At 40.8% G+C, this 22094-nt stretch overlaps 1 protein-coding gene across 1 annotated transcript in view; it reads right to left on the bottom strand.

Annotated features, from left to right (window-relative positions):
* Positions 1-22094, bottom strand: part of DNAH12 (dynein axonemal heavy chain 12) — a 188842-nt gene that overhangs the window by 97538 nt on the left and 69210 nt on the right. Inside the window, exons 30-36 of the mRNA XM_081524814.1 lie at positions 17171-17280; positions 14310-14493; positions 14035-14175; positions 5276-5359; positions 4430-4618; positions 2490-2609; positions 793-981 (exon numbers count right to left, since the gene is read on the bottom strand). Coding sequence (XP_081380940.1) covers positions 793-981; positions 2490-2609; positions 4430-4618; positions 5276-5359; positions 14035-14175; positions 14310-14493; positions 17171-17280 — 1017 coding nt within the window. The remainder of the gene's footprint in view (positions 1-792; positions 982-2489; positions 2610-4429; positions 4619-5275; positions 5360-14034; positions 14176-14309; positions 14494-17170; positions 17281-22094) is intronic.

Genomic DNA, 22094 nt, shown 5'->3' with positions numbered 1-22094 from the left:
ATAAAAATTCTTCAAGCAAGTGGATCTATACTGTCCACAAGTTATCAGCTAGTGTGTTAGTCACTCAGTCATGTCTGACTCTTTGCGACCCCATGTACTGTAGCCTCCCAGGTTCCTCTGTCCACGGGCTTTTCCAGGCAAGAATACTGGAGTGGGTTGCCATTTCCTTCTCCAGGGGATCTTCCCAATCCAGGAACCGAACCCAGGTCTCCTGCATTGCAGGCAGATTCTTTACTCTCTGAGCCACCAGGGAAGCCCAGAATTTATAGGAGGAGAAACGAAAGTTCAGTTCAGTTCAGTCGCTCAGTCGTGTCCAACTCTTTGCGACCCCATGAATCGCAGCACGCCAGGCCTCCCTGCCCATCACCAACTCCCAGAGTCTACCTAAACCCATGTCCATCGAGTCGGTTATGCCATCCAACTATCTCATCCTCTGTCGTCCCCTTCTCCTCCCGTCCCCAATCCTACCCAGCATCAGGGTCTTTTCCAATGAGTCAACCCTTCGCATGAGGTGGCCAAAGTATTGGAGTTTCAGCTTCAACATCAGACCTTCCAATGAACACCCAGGATTGAGCTCTTTTAGGATGGATTGATTGGATCTCCTTGCAGTCCAAGGGACTCTCAAGAGTCTTCTCTAACACCACAGTTTAAAAGCATCAATTCTTCGGAAGAGAAGGGACTAAAATGCTAACCACAGGAGTCAGAGTAACTCTAGGATGGGAACCCAGTTTTGACCACTGATTTAAGACTTTGTGTTCTATGGCTTATCATAACAAGCATCTTACATCATACCTCATACATGTAGTCATAGACTAGGCCTTTTTCATCAAAGTTGCATTCCCATTTACCCACAGATTCAGGTATTGGGTTGTTTTCATCTTTTCCCACTATGACTAGTCGTATGTAAATGTCAAAAACAATGCGACCATCTGTATCACAGCTTCCTCCAATGGACCAAATCAAAGAAAATATAAAGCAAGCCTGTTGGTTTAAAAAGGAAAAAGTTTAATTTAATTATTTAATAGAGATTTTTAACAGATTAAAATTTAATATATTGAGTTCTAGTTAGCCTACTTGGAAAAGATCAGATTTACAAATACTGTGGAATGGAGCACATCTCAGTCATAAAAAATCATTCCTCTGGCAATATGTGTCTAAATTTAAAATGCTCATGCCAAATGACCTAAGGGTTCCTCTTTTAGTGGGTTTATCTTCAAATATATTCCCGCTGGTTAAAATCATAAATGTACAAGAATATTTACTGCAGCACTGTTTGTGGTAGCAAAATATCTGAGGCAAATCAAATAGAGATCAACTTAACTGGAATAAGCTACATACACTGGAATGTGTATAGCTGTTTAGGGCAAAAAAGGTACCACAATACTAATCTGGAAAGATCTCCCAAATATATAGTGTGAAAAAATGCAAATCAGTATGTATAGTATGTTAACATGTACAAAAAATGTGTGTGTGTGTGTGTGAGTCACAGTCGTGTCTGACTCTTTGCCACCCCATGGACTGTAGCCCACCAGGCTCCTCTGTCCATGGGTTTTCCCAGGCAAGAATACTGGAGTGGGTAGCCATTCCCTTCTCTAGGGGGTCTTTCTGACCCAGGGATCAAACTTGGGTCTCTTGCATTGCAGGAAGACTATTTACCATCTGAGCCACTGTAAAAGAGGATCTGTATCAAATATCTCTAACAGGCTACATGATGCACTGGTAATGGTGGTTGCCTGGAGGGTGGCTGGGGGACTGGTATGGATGGAAAACCTACTTTTGTCTTGATTTGTGCTCTAGGTACATGCCTTATCTAGAGAGAAAAGTCTATCAAATACATTTTAAGAGAAAATTTTCTGTGGCAACAAAGTAAAGGGAAAACAATGAGAGGGAACCACTATTATCACAGAGTAGAAGAGTAGACAGATTGCATAGAGGAGGTTAAGGAATCCGAGAATAGGTGGTAGACAGGAAAGTAGCATAGACCAGGGGAGAGAACAGAACACCTCTTTTGTTTGGCTCCCTGAGAGCCTGATTCTCTGGCATTCTCTGATCTCTAGACATTAACTAACCTGGACCACTGACTCCTTCCTACCTATATTCTCTCTGGATTTTGCCAGCTGGTTGGATGCCTGCTCCTAGTCTTTTGTAGTCACTTTGTTATAGCTTACACTCTAGCTTAACATTGAGACAAGATCAATTCACCTAAAGTCCATATTGGTTTAATATTAAGTCACTCTATTGTTTATCAAATTATGATCGTTCATAAATAATAGGGCATTTTGATTTATTCTGACGTATCTTACTTTCTCTAAATTGTCTTATAAATTAGCATACCAGATCAGGGCAACTTTAATGTCTTCTGGTATTCTTTTGGTGCTCACCAAAAAATAGCTCTGGGTCTTGTAATGTCTTTCTCAAGACAAGCAACATATTTGCCAGAGGCACCTTTTAGTCTATAACTTAAAAAACACAATAAATATAAAACCGACCATAATCCAAACACGAATGTGCTTGCTGGTAGGATCATTCTCCACCACATTACAGAGCAGTACTTCAAAGAGGCGTGTGAGAGAGACAACCACATTGCTATCGCTTGTTGGAATCAGTTCCTTCAAAGTGAAAAGAATAATAATAAAAGAAAATAAGTGTTTCACTTTAAAAAACATACTTTTCACAGTCTCTATAAAAGTTAAACAATTTAAATTGCAGGCATGATAAAAATCTCTCAAATATTTCAGTCTAGCATAATACAATTACATAATTGTGTGAAACATATTCTGAATTCTCTGAGAAATGAAAATTAGTAAGAGAATAAACAGTGCTCTAGAGATAGTAGAAATGAAGTTTATAACAGTTATTTATTCATCTATTTATTCAACAAACATTTATCAAAAATACAGTTTACCTGTATACTAAGCTAGGAGATATGAAAATAAAACAAATGATCTCTGGAAAGAAGTGATACTGAAATTAAAGACAACATACTAATGGTCCAGAAGTAATAGGAAAAGTCAGTTTTACCTCACTAATCAATAAGGAAATACAAATCAAACCCACAATGATATATCATCTCATACCTGTTAGGATGGATATTATCAAAAAGATAAAAGATAACCAGTATTGGTGAGAATGTGGAGAAAAACAACCCTTGTGCACTGGCTGTGGGAAGGTAAATCAGTCCAGTCATTATTAGTGCAAAGGTATGGAGGATTCTCAAAAAACTAAAAATAGAACTACCATATGATCCAGCAATCCCTCTTCTAGGTGTACACTCAAAGGAAACAAAATAAGTACCTCAAGGAGATATCTGTGCTCCCGTATTCACTGAAGCATTATTCACAACAGCCAACATATGGAAACACCTAACTGTCCAATGGCAGATGAATGGATAAAGATATTGTGGTAGATATACAATGGAATAATATTCATTCTTAAAAAAGAAAATCCTGCCATTTGCAACAACATAGACAAAACTTGAGGACATTATGCTAAGAGAAATAAGCCAGATACAGAAAGGAAAAAACTGCATGATCTCACTTATATGCATGATCTAAAAGTTGAATACATAAAAAGCAGCAGAGTAAAACAGAGGTTACAAGTGGGGAGGTGGTGGGAGAAATGGGGAAATGGGTGAACAGTACAAAGTTACAGTTATGCAGGATGAATAAGTCTAGAGATCTAATGTACAGCATGATAACTACAGTTAGTAATACTGTACAATATGTGTCAATACTGAAGATTTGCTAAGAGAGTAGATTTAGGTGCTCTCATCACACACACATACACACAAATGTGTTAACTATTTGAGGAGATATGGTAATTATCTTGACTATGATAATCATGTTACTCTCCAGGCAAGAATACTGGAGTGGGTAGCCATTCCCTTCTCCAAGGGATCTTCCTGACCCAGGAATCAAGCCAGGGTCTCCTGTATTACAGGCGGATTCTTTACCAGCTGAGCTACCAGGGAAGCCCATTCATTTCACCACATGTATGTATATCAAATCATCTTGTACACTTTAAGCATACATATTAAAATTAAAAACAAGTAAATGCAAATGGATAAATGCATGCACATGAATACAGACACATACACACACAGAGACACATGAGTACAAGGATAACTAGGGAAATGTAAATAAGATCAGTAGACATTATCAATGTCAATATTCTTGTTGTGATATTATAATACAGTCTTGCAAAATGTTGCCATGGGGGAAAATCAGGTGAAGTGTATGTAGGATCTCTCTGTATTATTTCTTACAACTGCATATGAATCATGGACGGTCATAATAAATCTTTTGATTTTTTTAAAAAGTGGGTATTATAGGTCTAAGGAGAAAAGATTTATTTATCCTACCATTCTGACTTTAGTCAAGTTGAATGGAAAGTAAAGAAATTAGGGTAGAAAAGAGAATTATGATGTTACCTTGCACTTTTTCTTACGGAGCTTTAAAGTGGGCTGTATTAACCAGTCAAAAAGTCCTCTCAGAAGAGCTTGGTGATCTGGTTGCTGTAGAGGTCCTTTCAGTGAATTCAACCATGAAGACACAAGTGGTTTCCATCCCAACTGTGAGGGCTCCAAATAAATCATGCCACAGCGGCTTACAGTGGCAGGCTAGAGGAAAAAAGACAAGTTTTCATTTTCCAATCTGGTAGTTTTAAAGAATTCTTTGCCTCACTTATAAGGTCTGTCATGATCTGGCTCCTGTCTTCCTCTATAGCATCACATACACTAGATGAAACTATCTGCAGTTACAGATCCCCGGATATATCACGGCTCCAAGTCTTTTCAAGACATCTTGTCCTGATTTGGAGTGCCAAGCCCCAGCCAGTCTCCACGAAGAAGTCTTACCCCTCAAAACCAGATCAAACACTCAAACATTTTCCCATGTCCTCTTCCTCTGCCCACTCCTCGCTTGGGCATTTGCCCCCTCCATATTCTTACAGCACTAACATGTACCTCTATATCAGGATATATATATACACACACACACACACATATATATACATACATATATATATTATATATTAGCATGCCTCTCATCCTCTCTAAATGAGCATACACTGTCTTATTCATCTTTGTATTTTTGGTGCCTAACTCACTTTCTGACACATAATAAAAATGACTTATTTCTGAAACTAACACAACACTGTAAATCAACTACACTCCAATAATTTAAGATTTAATAAAGAAACAAACAATACAGAAAAAAAGACTTATGGCTCAGTGAATAAATGAACAAACTACTATTATAATAAATTATGAACTTACTGAGGCCTGGGAAAGGTCCATTGTTTCAAAGATGAGGCTCATCTGAGGGGACATCTGAATGATTTCTCCACTCATAAGGCAAAGCTGAAGACAACAATTTTTCAAAAGTTTATTTTAAAAAATCTCAAACTTCTCAGATAGAAGTTTATTCTATTTATTAAAGTACCTCCTAGGATATAATAGGATAAGTCTTAGGATGGAAGCCAGAAAAATCTTCAATCTAAAGTCTAAGCCTAGCTCTGTCTTCTCTCGTATAAGGAAGGGAGACAGGAACTACATGATATATTGAAAAAGCTATAAGATCCTATACTAATGTCAGTTTTTGTTATTAAAAAATTACATGAAATTCTACAGATTTTACAATTGTAAGACTTTTTTATTAATAAAAAAGAGAAATAGAAAAAATAGAGAATACTATGAATATTCACATACTCATCTTCTAGAGTTAACCAATGGTAACATTTTGCCATATTTGCTTTGTCTTTTTAAAAAGCATTTTAAAGATCATTACAAATATCATGGCATTTCACATCCAAATAAGTCAATATTAATCTTTTAAAATAAGGACTTTCCTGTATAACCACAATAACATTATCACATATAACACAATTACCAATAATTCCTTAATATCATCTAATACTCAGCCAATACTCAAATATTCTCAGTTGTATCAGGAATGTCTTTTAAACTGATTTATTCAGACCAAAATTCAATCAAGGACTATGCATTGGATTTGCAGTCTCCTCTGGGTCACTTTTATTTTTGTTTTTATTTATTTTTATTTATTTATTTTTAAGTGTCTGATAATTTATTTGATCAATTTCTTACTATGGTGTTTACAGCATTTCTCATTTCTTTTTTTTTTTTTATAAATTTATTTATTTTAGTTGGGGACTAATTACTTTACAATATTGTAATAGTTTTTGCCATACATTGACATGAATCAGCCATGGGTTTACATGTGTTCCCCTTCCTGGACCCCCCACTCACCTCCCTCCCCATCCCATCCCTCTGGGTCATCCCATTGCCCCGGCCCTGAGCCCTTGTCTCATGCATCGAACATGGAATGGTGTTCTGTTTCACATATGATAATATACGTTTCAATGCTATTCTCCCAGAACGTCCCACCCTCACCTTCTCCCTCAGAGTCCATAAAATTGTTCTATGCATCTGTGTCTCTTATTCTGTCTCGCATATAGGGTTATTGTTACCATCTTTCAAATTCCATATATATGCATTAGTATACTGTATTGTTGTTTTTCTTCCTGGCTTACTTCACTCTGTATAATGGGCTCCAGTTTCATCCATCTCAGTAGAACCGATTCAAATGTATTTTTTTAATGGCTGAGTAATATTCCATTGTGTATATGTACCACAGCTTCCTTATCCATTCGTCTGCTGATGGACATCTAGGTTGCTTCCATGTCCTGGCTATTGTAAACAGTGCTGCGATGAACACTGGGGTACACGCGTCTCTTTCAATTCTGGTTTCCTCGGTGTATATGCCCAGCAGTGGGATTGCTGGGTCATATGGCAGTTCTATTCCCAGTTTTTTAAGGAATCTCCACACTGTTCTCCATAGTGGCTGTACTAGTTTGCATTCCCACCAACAGTGTAAGAGGGTTCCCTTTTCTGCACACCCTCTCCAGCATTTATTGCTTGTAGACTTTTGGATAGCAGCCATTCTGACGGGTGTGAAATGGTACCTCATTGTGGTTTTGATTTGCATTTCTCTAATAATGAGTGATGTTGAGCATCTTTTCATGTGTTTGTTAGCCATCTGTATGTCTTCTTTGGAGAAATGTCTGTTTAGTTCTTTGGCCCATTTTCTGATTGGGTCATTTATTTATTAATCTAAAACATTCCTCTTTAATCAAATATGTAAAAACTGAATTTATCAATTGTGTCTTTTCTGCCAAATAACTATCTTATTCATTATTATTAAAGCTATTCTATTTTCTCAATCTCCTTGGCTTCCACGTTTGTAATTGTCATTAACTTTTAATAATGTCTCCTATCTATACAGCTCTCTCAGTCGTTGACTCCTACTAAATTTGCTCTTCATTTTCACGGAGATTTTCATTCCCCTGTTTTCACTTCTTTCATTAGGTAGCTTCTGTTCTGTGGTACAGCATTTCTAGCATTCTGGAGTCAATATATTTAAAGTCTTTCTGTATTTCCAGTCTAGCAACCTGAACGACATCCACATCTAAAGTGCTTAGATCGGTAGAGAAAATCTCACAGAGGCAGACCTTGGCACTAAACTTAGAATTCATGGTCTTCAAGTCTATCAGGTTCTCTGTAACACCCAGATATGCTTCTTCGTTTTCCTAGGCAGCTCTCTTTTCCATTTTCCTTGATGTCTAATTTAAATCTTCCCCTTTCTCGAGTGTACAAAGAACCACGTTCTACCGCTTCACAAAGAAAAAAATAAATCGTCAAAAGGATTTGTCAAATCTTCCAAGATGTCGGCAATTCAAGTTGCCGCGGTGTCAGGGCCCACAAATGTCAGGGCCCGCGCCCCGGGCTTCCTGTCCCTCCCACCCCAGCCAGCCTGTGGCCGCCGGGACCCCTTGGCCCCCATCCAGAGGCCAGGGGCAGCCCGGGGCTGCCAGCGCGATGTCCCCAGATGGAACCGCTGTGGTTTCCTTTCTTCCCTCCTCGACCCCCTGCCTCTGTCTGGCTGTCTCTCCTCCCCTTTCTTTCGCACACAGACTTCTTTGTACCGCAGCCCCGGGACCCCTGCGCCCCTCCCCACACCATGGACTCTCCCGCAGGCCACTGATGCTGCCCGCAGTGAGCAGGCCGGGACGGCAGCGCTCTCATGGTACCAAGCGACAGGGTGACAGGTCGGCCTTCCTGTGACTGGGGGAACGCCAGATCTTCTGAGATGTCAGCAACTCAGGTTGCCTGGCCCCCTACCGCCAAGTACAACTTTCACCGCGCTACCAAGAAAGGCCCTCCCTTCGGCAAAGAAGACGTGCTCACCAAGTGGCCGTCACCAAGGACCCCAACTGGTACAAAGCCAAGAACAAAGTGGGCCACGAGGGCATCGTCCCAGCCAACTACGTCCAGAAGCCGGAGGGCATGAAGGCAGAGGCATGGAACTCAGCCTCACGGCCTGTTTCCACGGCCAGACCGCACGGAGCAGACAGAGCAGCCACTGTGCCCACCAGACAGGCCTGTCCTGGTGCGGGAGATCACCAGCTTGCGCCGGGGACGCCACCGCATCCTGGACCAAGCCGGCAAGCTCAGCACCCACGAGGGCCTCAGGCAGCTGAAGGAGCACGCACCTCAGATCAGAGGGACGAGCCAAACGTCACGGAGGGCACCGAGGCGCTGACAGGGAGAAAGTTCTCCACCGAGTCGGACGTGTGGCGTTTCCAGATCCTTCTCTGGGAAATCTACTCTCCCGGGCAAGTGTCTTACCCAAGAATCCATCCCTGAAGGATGTCGCCCCGCGGCTGGAAAGAGCTACCTGACGGACAGACGCCCCCGATGGCCGCCCGCCTGCCCGTACGAGGCCATGACGCACTGCGGGCACCTGGACGCCCTCGCACAGCCCTCCTTCCCGCATTTACGAGAGCAGCCGGAGCGCATCAAGCCCATGAGCTGCACCTGGGCCTGCCGGCCTCTGCTGGGGCCCAGACCTGTGGGGGCTGAACCCAGAGAGACTGCACAGCTGGCGCCCCCGCTCGCTGGGCCCAAACCCGAACTGAACCCAGCAACAGGCCAGTGGGCCTCTTTCCTCTGGCGCCCGGAGACCCCCGCCGAGGCTCCGCACCTTCTCTCAGGGACCCACCGGTGGGGCTTTGGCCCCGGGCCAAGAAGGGAGGAGGCTGAGGGGCAGGGGGCAGACGCCCTAGCCCTACCATGTCAGGCTCCCCCTGGCCTCCCATCTCTTGCCTTCTTACAGTTTTATTCCTTTCTTTTCTTTGGAGATTTTTTCCCATGTTTTTATTATTTTTCAAGATAAGGAGAAAGAAAGTACCCAGCAAATGGGCGTTTTACGAGAAGTATGAGTCTTATTTTTCTTCTTCTGCCTACCAGGTTTGGGGAGACTAGGCCCCTCTTTACAGATCCATCACCCCAGCCTCCTTTCTTGCCCCACGTTTGGTGTCCAGGTCTCCTCTATAGCCCCATATCTGCCCCTGACCAGGTACACTGTTGGCATGCTCCACATGCAAACAGTTTGTCAGGGGCTTGGAGTCCCTACTACTGCCACCCACCCACTGCCTTGTGAGATGGAATCCTAATAAATCACCCCATGAGGACATCGAGAAAGAAAGATTTGCCTTCAAAAATTTCCACTATTAAAGCTACACATTCACCTTTCCTGCTCCCCTCTCATCTGATATGAAACAATCCTTCCAACAGGCTCTGACTCCTTCAGTTCAGTTCACTTCAGTCACTCAGTCATGCCTGACTTTGCGACCCCATAGACTGCAGCATGCCAGGCCTCTCCGACCATCACCAACTCCCAGAGTTTATGAAAACTCATGTCCTCTGTCATCCTCATCTCATGCTCTGTCATCCCCTTCTCCTCCTGCCTTTGATCTTGCCCAGCATCAGGGTTTTTTACAATAAGTCAGTTATTCGCATCAGGTGGTCAAAGTATTGAAGTTTCAGCTTCAACATCAGTCCTTCAAATGAACACTCAGGACTGATCTCCTTTAGGATGGACTGGTTGGATCTCCTTGCAGTCCAAGGGACTTTCAAGAGTCTTCTCCAACACCACAGTTCAAAAGCATCAATTCTTTGGTGCTCAGCTTTCTTTATAGTCCAACTCTCATATCCATACATGAATACTGGAAAAACCATAGCCTTGACTAGACGGACCTTTGTTGGCAAAGTAATGTCTCTGCTTTTTAATCTGCTGTCTAGGTTGGTCATAACTTTCCTTCCAAGGAATAAGCGTCTTTTAATTTCATGGCTGCAATCACCATCTGCAGTGATTTTGGAGCCCAAAAAAATAAAGTTAGCCACTGTTTCCACTGTTTCCCCATCTATTTGCCATGAAGTGATGGGACTGGATGCCATGATCTTAGTTTTCTGAATGTTGAGCTTTAAACCAACTTTTTCACTCTTCTCTTTCACTTTCATGAAGAGGCTCTTCAGTTCTTCTCTTTCTGCCATAAGGGTGGTGTCATCTGCATCTCTGAGGTTATTGATATTTCTCCCGGCAATCTTGATTCCAGCTTGTGCTTCATCCAGTCCAGCGTTTTTCATGATGTACTCTGCATATAAGTTAAATAAGCAGGGTGACAATATACAGCCTTGATGTACTCCTTTCCCGATTTGGAACCAGGCTGTTGTTCCATGTCCAGTTCTAACTGTTGCTTCCTGACCTGCATACAGGTTTCTCAAGAGGCAGGTCAGGTGGTCTGGTATTCCCATCCCTTTCAGAATTTTCCACAGTTTATTGTGATCCACACAGTCAAAGGCTTTGGCATAGTCAATAAAGCAGAAATAGATGTTTTTGGAACTCTCTTGCTTTTTTGATGATCCAGCGAATGTTGGCAATTCGATATCTGGTTCCTCTGCCTTTTCTAAAACCAGCTTGAACATCTAGAAGTTCATAGTTCACGTATTGCTGAAGCCTGGCTTGAAGATTTTTGAACATTACTAGTGTGTGAGATGAGTGCAATTGTGCAGTAGTTTGAGCATTCTTTGGCATTGCCTTTCTTAGGGATTGGAGTGAAAACTGACCTTTTCCAGTCCTGTGGCCACTGCTGAGTTTTCCAAATTTGCTGGCATATTGAGCGCAGCACCTCCACAGCATCATTTTTTATGATTTGAAATAGCTCAACTGGAATTCCATCACCTCCACTAGCTTTGTTCGTAGTGATCCTTCCTACGAAGCCCACTTGACTTCACATTCCAGGATGTCTGGCTCTAGGTGAGTGAGCACACTATCGTGATTATCTGCATCATGAAGATCTTTTTTGTACAGTTCTTCTGTGTATTCTTGCCACCTCTTCTTAATATCTTCTGCTTCTGTTCGGTCCATACCGTTTCTGTCCTTGATTGAGCTCATCTTTGCATGAAATGTTCCCTTGGTATCTCTAATTTTCTTGAAGAGACCTCTAGTCTTTCCCATTCTATTGTTTTCCTTTATTTCTTTGCACTGATCACTGAGGAAGGCTTTCTTATCTCTCCCTGCTATTCTTTGGAACTCTGCATTCAGATGGGTATAGCTTTCCTTTTCTCCTTTGCTTTTCACTTCCCTTCTTTTCACAGCTATTTGTAACGCCTCCTCAGACAGCCATTTTGCTTTTTTGCATTTCTTTTTCTTGAGGATGGTCTTGATCCCTGTCTCCTGTACAATGTCACGAACCTCCATCCATAGTTCATCAGGCACTCTGGCTATCAGATCTAGTCCCTTAAATCTATTTCTCACTTCCACTGTATAATTGTAAGGGATTTGATTTAGGTCATACCTGAATGGTCTAGTGGTTTTCCCTACTTTCTTCAATTTAAGTCTGAATTTGGCAATAAGGAGTTCACGATCTGAGCCACAGGCAGCTCCTGGTCTTATTTTTGCTGACTGTATAGAGCTTCTCCATCTTTGGCTGCAAAGAATATAATCAATCTGATTTCGGTGTTGGCCATCTGGTGATGTCCATGTGTAGAGTCTTCTCTTGCGTTGTTGGAAGAGGGTGTTTGTTATGACCAGTGCGTTCTCTTGGCAAAACTCTATCAACTTTTGCCCTGCTTCATTCTGTACTCCAAGGCCAAATTTGTCTGTTACTCCAGGTGTTTCTTGACTTCCTACTTTTGCATTCCAGTCCCCTATAATGAAAAGGACATCTTTTTTGGGTGTTAGTTCTAAAAGGTCTTGCAGGTCTTCATAGAACCGTTCAACTTCAGCTTCTTCAGCATTACTGGTCGGGGCATAGACTTAGATTACTATGATATTGAATGTCTTGCCTTGGGAACGAACAGAGATCATTGTGTCATTTTTGAGATTGCTTCCAAATACTGCATTTCAGACTCTTTTGTTGACTATGATGACTACTCCATTTATTCTAAGGGATTCTTGCCCACAGTAGTAGATATAATGGTCATCTGAGTTAAATTCACCCATTCCAGTCCATTTGAGTTCACTGATTCCTAAAACGTTCACTCTTGCCATCTCCTGTTTGACCACTTCCAATTTGCCTTGATTCATGGACCTAACATTCCAGGTTCCTATGCAATATTTCTCTTTACAGCATTGGACTTTACTTCCATCACCAGTCACATCCACAACTGGATGCTGTTTTTGCTTTGTCTCCGTCTCTTCATTCTTTCTGGAGTTATTTCTCAACTTATCTCCAGCAGCATATTGGGTACCTACCGACCTGGGGAGTTCATCTTTCAGTGTCCAGTCTTTTTGCCTTTTCATACTGTTCATGGGGTTCTCAAGGCAAGAATACTGAAGTGGTTTGCCATGCCCTTCTCCAGTGGACCACATTTTGTCAGAACTCTCCACCATGACCCATCCATCTTGGGTGGCCCTACATGGCATGGCTTAGTTTCATTGAGTTAGACAAGGCTGTGATCTGTGTGATTAGATTGGTTAATTTTCTGGGATTGTGGTTTCAGTCTGTCTGCCCTGTGATGCCCTCTCTCAGCGCCTACTGTCTTACTGGGGTTTTTCTTACCTTATACTTGACTAAACTGATTAACCCTTTCTTCTGAATCATCACTATTTCTTGTCTGTTTTCCTTCCCCCTCAGTCCAATCAATATGACTGAATAATGAAAAAAACATAAACAAACAACTAACCACCTATGATAAAGTACTGGAGTATATATTTGAATGTTAATTAAACTAGTTTGCTTACTTAGTAGCATAATTATTTCATTTAGATATAAAAATAAATTGTGGTATATTGATACAGTAGAATACTAATACAGACATTAAAAGAATAATAAAGAAATAAAATGGAACTACAATATTAATATCATAGGCTGTCGTACTGACCAAAAGAAAGAAAATATTGTATGGTATGATTCTATTTACAGTAAGTTCAAGAACTGGCAAAACTAGTTTATCACAGTACAAGTTAGAATAACGATTGTGCCTTTGGGAAGATGTACAGATTGCATAGGGAAATAAGTGAACCTTCTAGGGAGCAATAAACTTAAGATATTTTTATTTATATTATGGTCATCTGGGTGTATGCGTATGTAAAAAAAATCATAGACTCTAAACTTTGGTATGCATTTTATACTTTACATATGTTATCTCAGTTAAAATAAATATAAGAAGACTTCCATTTTCTTATTTTTTTAAATCTCACAGGCTATAAGGTTATGTACCACATATAAGCACTGAAGCAGTCTATGTTTTCAAAAAAGCAGGGTTTTTGTTTTCTTCTAAAATATTAAAGTTCTATAAGAAACCTTAAGACTATAGTGACATAACTTATTATCACCCATTACATTACTATGCCTTCCTGCTAATGCAGTAATTTTAATATACTTGTATCCTAATAAAAAAAGAAAAACTAAGCAAAGAATTTACCACAGCATAGTTTTCATTGAAAAGATAACATAAACTTTTTCAATTTGCTGCATGCTTCATTTTAAATATTGAGATTTAGTTATTGGACATATAACATGCTTAAGCATGTCTGTATCTGCTTTGTTTTTAATTGTGGTAAAAAGAAAAATAATATAAATTTACCATGTTAACCATTTCAGGTTTACAGCTCAGTAGCGTTAGTATATCCATACTGTGCATCTGTTTTCCTTTTAATCATGGTGGTTTACCTTTTTATTATCGTCCAGTACTGTGTTCATGCTCTCTATCCACAAAGTGTCAATGGGACCATCAAATACAACCCATTTCCGGTCAGGTGTTTCTGATAAGGCAAATTCTCTGAAAGTGTTAGCCACAATGCCATCAGTCCACTGAAGGAGGAAAAAAAGAAGAATTGGAAAGCTTCCTTTAAAAAACTATAAAGTGATAACATAAAAATATTTCAAATTTCTTGGCTTAATGTGCATTGTCAATAAGAGTAGAGAATGTTTCTACTGTGGATTACCTCATGGGACACTGGGTCAAATTGTCCAAAAAGTTGGCCCATAGTAATGGATTTGGGGTTTACAGTCCTATAAATGACTTTTTCTTCCTCTCCATAGCCACGTTCATTCATAAGAGTTAGAGTATCAGCCAACATATGCAGAACTTTTGTTTTAGCAGCAAAAGGTTCTCCTACTAACATAAAACTATGAAGGAAAAGAAGTCATTATACAATAAGATTCTCAAAAATAATGGTAAGTTAAATTATTTACCTAAATATTTGTATATAAATTTTCACCCTATGATAATTACTACATATAATCTTTGAAATTGTATTACTTTGTCTCAGATATAAGGTGGTTACATTTAACTGATCTCTAAATCAAATTCTCAATATTAATACCTTTATCTATAAAAGAGAATAAAAATTTTCCAAATGAAAATGGAAACAACTGCATAGTTAAGAAAAAAATTTTAATGACTTGAGGTTTCCTAAGCAGGGAGGTGGAGAGGATTCACTTTTCCTCATTTTCACTTGTTACAGTACTCTTGGCAAAATACTCTGAATCTCCTCTCTGCTGGCATATAGTAGGCTTCCTTGCTCTCTTTCAGGATTACTAGGTGACTAAGGAGTAATAAATGGAAATGATGAATGTTACTTGGTAAAGGAGAGATAATTGCCCATAAGGGACCTTACAAAGCTCCCTTTTTTCCCTCTAGCAAGCTGTGACCCACAATGTTGAGATGGTTGCTGCTCCAACAGCCTGGGACCTGAATAATTATGATGAGCAGAACCTCCCTGTTAAACTATACTGAAAACAGTATGATTGAGAAATACACCTTTTTTCTCAAGTCACTAAAATTTGGGTACAGATTGTTTCTCTGGAATAACCTAGTCCATCCTTACTGATAGAAATTGGTACCTAGAAGGGAGAAAGGCATTCTTGCCATGATAAGAAAAAAAAGAGAGAGAAAGAGAGACTAAAATAAAGGGCACTGGCTTAGAGGCTAAGTTGTGGGTGGCAAATTAACTGTTAACAGAGGCTAAACGATTGGGAATTAATGCTATGCAATGATCAAACATTTGGTAAATTTATCCCTTGAGATAATCTGGGAGAGAGATAATAAATCTATTGAAATTGTGGTTTTAGGGGGAAAAGATAGTGAACAGAAAATTATTAGTATATATTGGCGGCTGAGGGATGCATTTAACAAGGAACTACAAAAAGAAATGAGCTCAGGAAAATATGGCCACTTTGCAAGCAGGAATGAAAGTAGAGAAACCTGAGAAATAGAGACTTGAGAGACTGAATGAGGTGATTTATTCTTATCTGCAACTGGTAAGAGATAAGTTGAGAAAATCTTTGAACAACAAAGATCAGTTTAGCCTAGTATCAAAGACCAAATCAAGAGCAGGGCCATTGTATCACTTCATTAAAAGATATGAAAGGTTAATATGGTTCCCAGCAATCATTTCCAGATGGTGAAATAATTTAGGGAAAACAGATGAAGGGTGTGGGCCTACCAACTAAGCCAGATAGGTTCAAGGATACTACAAGGACGTTTAGAAAGGTATGACTTAATAAGGACCATTCTGGTGGCTCCTGGCACACCTGGAATCAAATGGAAAAAAAGCTTATTAAGTTTCTGAGAGAGCTGACTGACAAAAAAACCCCATAAGTCTAGGCTAAAACACAATGTGAATGTTCAAGATGTAAAAAAGATTCTTAGTTACTGAATGCATGAGGGTTGACTATACCAATTCCCTCTATTTTTACATATGTTTGAAAATTTATATAATACAAAGAGATTTTTTTAAAAAAAAATCTGCCTTTAAAAAGTTGAGACATCAACTTTCTATAGGTAGAGAGCCAGCTGAAAACATTTTTCAGCTCTCAAGGAAACTTTCTCTATTATCCACCTCACATGTGACCAGAGAAGAAAATGGAGAGGGGAGACCCCTCACAAGGTTGAACCAAAGTCCACAGAGGACAGGTTCCTGGAAAATCCCTCTCGAGGAGCAAAGTCAAACAGAAGTATACCCAGGTTTCATGGGGATCTCAGTTTATACAATTGGTAGGGGAGGCTATCTCAGGAGGAAAAAAAAAACAAACATATATATATATATATATGGAATTATGAATACAAAATGGCCAGAGCCACTTAATGAAACCCTTTACAATAAATTATGTATAAAATGATTCTGACTCCCTGGAGGGGCCTGTACAAACTACTGAAGTACTCTCACAGTCAGTCTATCTCTGGAATTAGGATCCAACGTGCCTTGCTGAATTTCAGAACTGCTACTGCCAAGTATTGGCTTTGTCTCTTCAGTTTCTGAATGTGAGTATTTGCTGTGGTAATCATGTTCTGGTAAACCCACTATTATAATAGTGGGTGTGTGCAGGGCAGATAACTTGTTTTTCTATTTTTAGATCTCTGGAGCAAGAGGAACAGCTTCCAAATCTGATACACAGACTATCACACATCATCTAGAGATTCTAGACTTTGAGTCTGGTTCATTGATTGGAACTTTCAGGTTGCCTCCCTGGGAAAGTAAAAGTGTATTTTATGTTCATGAAGTAGAACAAATAACATATTTGATGATCAAAGGGGCAAATTGTGGAGGGTCATTAGTGCTACATCACTGACTGAATGAGCACTCCTTTCCAATCTTTTTTGGACATGTAGCACGAGAGAGAAATAGAGCGTTTTTAAGTCACTGGAATAGAGATTGGTTGGGGTAGAGTGGGGGTGGAGGGTTGCTCCTTACTGTACCTAGCAAAATTTGCTGACTCTTTTGGTTTACAAATTTTAGTTGTTTTAATAGTTTAACTTAAAAAATAACAGCTAACTATGACATCTAACTATCTATAATCTTACCCGTGTCTAACGATCATCATCTCATATGTCTGAATCATTTTTTCAAGAAAAAATTTAACAGGCTGAAGATTATGTACTTTGCAGGCTTCATGAGCACATTCCAAAAATTCCTAAAATAAAAGAAAAATGGAATGCATTTCTATAAAATGCTATTATAAATCATATCATTCATGTCTTATATAGATTTTTCATTTAGAAATAATAAAATTGTGTCTTCTTATATTTGTAAACAATTTCTTAAACCTTTTTTTTTACTTAAGAAGGAAAAAACAGAATTAAAATACTTTAAAAAATTAGTGTTCCCCATTATAAGTTATCAATGATCATTGCACCATAGCACTGGGTGTATGCTGCATGAAAACAACTTGTCTTATTAGTTTTTCCAGAATTTCACTTTTGATTAGGATATAGAAGGACATGCCAAACAATCCTTTACACTACGGTAAATAGAAATATACAGAGGTTAAAAAAATTATAAAAACTGTAAACACACAGGAGCATTTTGGATACATATAAGTCTGAAGAACTAAATTTCAGAAATGGCAAACCATTCCAATATTCCTGCCTAGAAAATTCTACTGACAGAGGAGTCTGATGGGCTACAGTCCAAAGGGTTGCAAAGAGTTGGCCACGACTGAGCAGCTGAGCACTGAGCACAAGTCTAAAGGAACTAAATTTCAGAAAGGGATTAGCCTTTCACACAGACCAACTGCTAGTTTTACTTTTAGAACAAGTACAGACAGGTAGGCATTGGACTGACCCACTATACTGCAGAGGGAGTTTGCTGAGGTAAGGAGGAATTGACAGATATTTTAATGACCATGTAGGCTCCTGTGATATATAAATCTGGAGGAGCTTCAAATATAAAGCTGGTTTAAACAGTGTCAGACTTTATTTTTTTGGGCTCCAAAATCACTGCTGATGGTGATTGCAGCCATGAAATTAAAAGACACCTACTCCTTGGAAGGAAGGTTATGGCCAACCTAGATAGCATATTTAAAAGCAGAGACATTACTTTGCCAACAAAAGTCCATCTAGTCAAGGCTATGGTTTTTCCAGTGGTCATATATGGATGTGAGAGTTGGACGGTGAAGAAAGCTGAGCACCGCAGAATTGATGCTTTTGAACTGTGGTGTTGGAGAAGACTCTTGAGAGTCCCTTGGACTGCAAGGAGATCCAATCAATCCATCCTAAAATAGATCAATACTGGGTGATCATTGGAAGGACTGATGTTGAAGCTGAAACTCCAATACTTTGGCCACCTCATGCGAAGTTGACTCACTGGAAAAGACTCTAATGCTGGGTAGGATTGGGGGCGGGAGGAGAAGGGGACGACAGAGGATGAGATGGTTGGATGGCATCACTGACTCGATGGACATTGGTTTGGGTGGACTCTGGGAGTTGGTGATGGACAGAGAGGCCTGGCGTGCTGCAATTCATGGGGTCGCAAAGAGTCGGACACGACTGAGCGACTGAACTGAACTGAACTGCTTTTGCTGAGTGTGACACAAGAAATCAAGGGCTTAGTTACAAACCCCCACAGAAAGAGATTTTCTTAGTCTTTGGATGTTTTTATCCCAAAATGCTGCTAGAGGAAGGATCTTATCATAGACTAGGACAGTTCTCACTCTAAAGACATTTGAAATCAGAGATAAACTAACTATCAATACTTGTGCAACAAGACTCTGGCTCAGGTCAACTCCTGGTTGAAAAGATCAGCAGTCCAATCTAGCTATCTTACAAAGAAAAAAAACATGGTTTTCCTACAGGAAAATACTACCAGTTCACCCTCTTATTTTCTACACAATTTTTAACAGCCATGAGAAAAAATAGCTGTTGATCATATGGGGGGAAAAAATAGTAAATAAAATAATTCACGGATGACTCAGATGTCATAATTAGCTGACAAAAAATAAAATGACTTTTATAAATGTATAAAAGAACATAGACAATATTACAAAAATAGATGAAAAGATGAATAGTTTAAGCAAAGAAATGAGACCTCTTAATAAAACCAAACTGGATAAAATAAAGCTGAAAAAAATAAAATCGATAAAATTAACAGTTCATTGGAGAGGCTTATTGGTAGACTGAAAAAAGCCAAAGAAAGGATCATGAATCTTAAAGACAAGTCAATAAAAGTATCCAAACTAAAGCACAGATACTAAAAACAGTGAAAAACAAAACAGAAACAGATCGTAAGAGACATGTGCTGCTGCTGCTGCTGCTAAGTCGCTTCAGTCGTGTCTGACTCTGTGTGACCCCACAGACGGCAGCCCACCAGGCTCCCCCGTCCCTGGGATTCCCCAGGCAAGAACACTGGAGTGGGTTGCCATTTCCTTCTCCAATGCATGAAAGTGAAAAGTGAAAGTGAAGTCGCTCAGTCGTGTCCAACTCTTAGCGACCCCATGGACTGCAGCCTACCAGGCTCCTCCGTCCATGGGATTCTCCAGGCAAGAGTACTGGAGTGGGGTGCCATTGCCTTCTCCGTAAGAGACATGTGAGACAATATAAAATAATCAAAAATATTAATTCATGTAACTGGAGCCCCAGAAGGACAGGGGAGAGAAAATTGGGTAAAAGAAATACTTTAAAAGATAATCAGTAAGAATTTTCTGGAGAACAAAAGTAATACACAGATAGCAGAAGTGCAGCAAATACCAAGCAGGATAAGCACAAAATAAACAAAACTTGGCACAGAGTCAAGAACGGAAACAGAGAAAACATTTAAAACAACCAGAGGAGAAAGAACACAGTACATTCAGGCAGACATAAATAAGAAAAAATAGTGGACTTCCAACCATAACAATTCCTCTGGGACCTGGACCAACCCAGACCTGAGCAGACTCGGCTCCCAAATCAGGACTGGGGTGGGATTAAGGCTGCTCAGGAGGACGTGCCAGCAAATGAGCCCCGCTTCCATCAGAACTTGATGGGGGGTGCCCTCTGAATGAAACCACCACTGCAGGATGCAGGCGGGCCCTTTTCACCTAAGTCGAGCCTCAAGCCGCCAAAGGACGGTGGAGTGGCATGCCTGGAAAAGCTCTGAGAGGCATAGGGCTCCAGGGCTCCCGGGGCTGTGGTCCCTGATTACAGCCAGCTTGCTTACAGTGGCCCCACAAACTGACACTCAGGACCCTCGGCATAACACTTTTGCAGGGCTTGGGGTTTGACTGAGGTGGTCGGGAGGAGGAGAAGGGGTAGAGGAAGGGGGGCAGAGGTAAAGAGACATAAGCCCCTGGGCACCTTCCACTCTCCTTGACAACCCAGGACGGATGGCCCAGTGAACAAAGTGGGGCATGAAGAAGTGCTGCCGCCTTGTGGACGTTTTCTGGAACTGCAATGAGAAGACTGATGGCTGCAGAGTAGTTAAGGTTCACGGGATTGGGGATGCAGATGACCTCCCCCACCAAGAAAGGTCCATGGCGGCACCTAATGAAAACCTAACTCAAAATACAGCCGACCCTCCACATGCAAATTTCAACAGCCACATTTTATTCACACTCTTTGGCACAGAGAAAAATCACCTGAAATGAAAATGCTCAGGATCTCTAAGGAGAAAGACCCCAAGACAAAGACACCCAGGTATCCTCTGGCATCAATCATTACAAAATCAACACTTTAAAAAAGGCTCCCTGGGTTGGAGAGTGGGGTGGGGGAAGAACAGGGAACTCTCCAATGCTGAGGTGGAACTGTAAACTGGCAACAGTCACTCTGGAGAACAGTCTGGATGTTCGTTTAAGAAAAGAAAAACAGAGCTACCAAAGATCATTCATCTCTTCCCGGAAGGATACCCAGAGAAAAGCATCCTTGCAAAAGTCACAGGCACTGTAATGGTCGTGTCTGCATTACTTACAATAGCCAAGGCAGAGAAACGACCCAAGTGTCTGAGGACAGATGAATTGAGAAAGGTGGCTGCCACCCATACTCAGTGGACAGTTACTCAGCCCAAAAACACAATGAGATCATGCTGTTTTAAGCAACTCAATGGACCAGGAGAGGTTCACACTAAATCCAGTGAGGCAGACAGAACACAAGTATGACTGATTTCACCTACAGGTGATATCTAAAACATGATCGAAACCCAGTAGTGTCCCACACAGAAATCAGGCTCACAGGCTTACACATGAAGCATACCATTGCCAAGGCGTAGATGGGGAGGTTGGCAGGGGGAAGCAGGGAGCAGGATCAATGAGGAGGCCCCAAACTACTGGAAATGCACATAAAAATATATCATAGCTGAAGATCCACAGAAGGGCCCAGGAAATTTGACTCAACACTATGCAATACCATCATGGGATGGGAATCTGCAAAATTACAGGTACAGGTCTATGTAGAAATGAATCAAGGAGCTGAAGAACTCAAAGAGAACGATGCATGTCAACTCCACTGCAATAGAATATCCAAATAAATGAAACAGTCATTAGAGCAAAAAACGTCTATTCTGTTCTCCTGGACGTGAGTCACCCGGGCTGGTTTCTTATCCCTAGACCTGAGTAGACTCGGCTCCCAAAGCAGGAGTGGTGTGAATTTGAGGCTACTCAGGAGGTCGTGCCAGCAAATGATCCCCACTTCTACCAGAAGTGCCAGGACCCTCTGAATAAAACCACTGCTTCAGCATGCAGGTGGGCCCTTCTCAGGTAAGCCAAGACTCATGTCTCCAAAGGACAGTGGAGCAGCATGCCAGGAAGATCTCTGAGAATCTTCGTGCTCCAGAGCTCCTCGTGGTGTGGTCCCAGGTAAAGCCAGTTTGTTTAGAGTCACCCTACCTACTGACCCTCAATACTCTTGGTAAAACACGTTTGCAGGGCTTGGGCTTTGGCTGAGGTGTGTGGGAGGAGGCGAATAGGTAAGGAAGGGGGCAGAGGTAAAGAGACACAAGCCCTTGGGTCTTTGTTCTTCCCGTTTGGTTCTCATTTACCAT

The sequence above is a fragment of the Giraffa tippelskirchi genome, chromosome 9, assembly GCF_054371585.1.
Source record: "Giraffa tippelskirchi isolate mGirTip1 chromosome 9, T2T-mGirTip1v1.2.pri, whole genome shotgun sequence".
Taxonomy (NCBI): Eukaryota; Metazoa; Chordata; class Mammalia; order Artiodactyla; family Giraffidae; genus Giraffa; species Giraffa tippelskirchi.
Note: the sequence above shows the minus strand (reverse complement) of the source record. Positions and strands in the feature narration are given on the sequence as shown.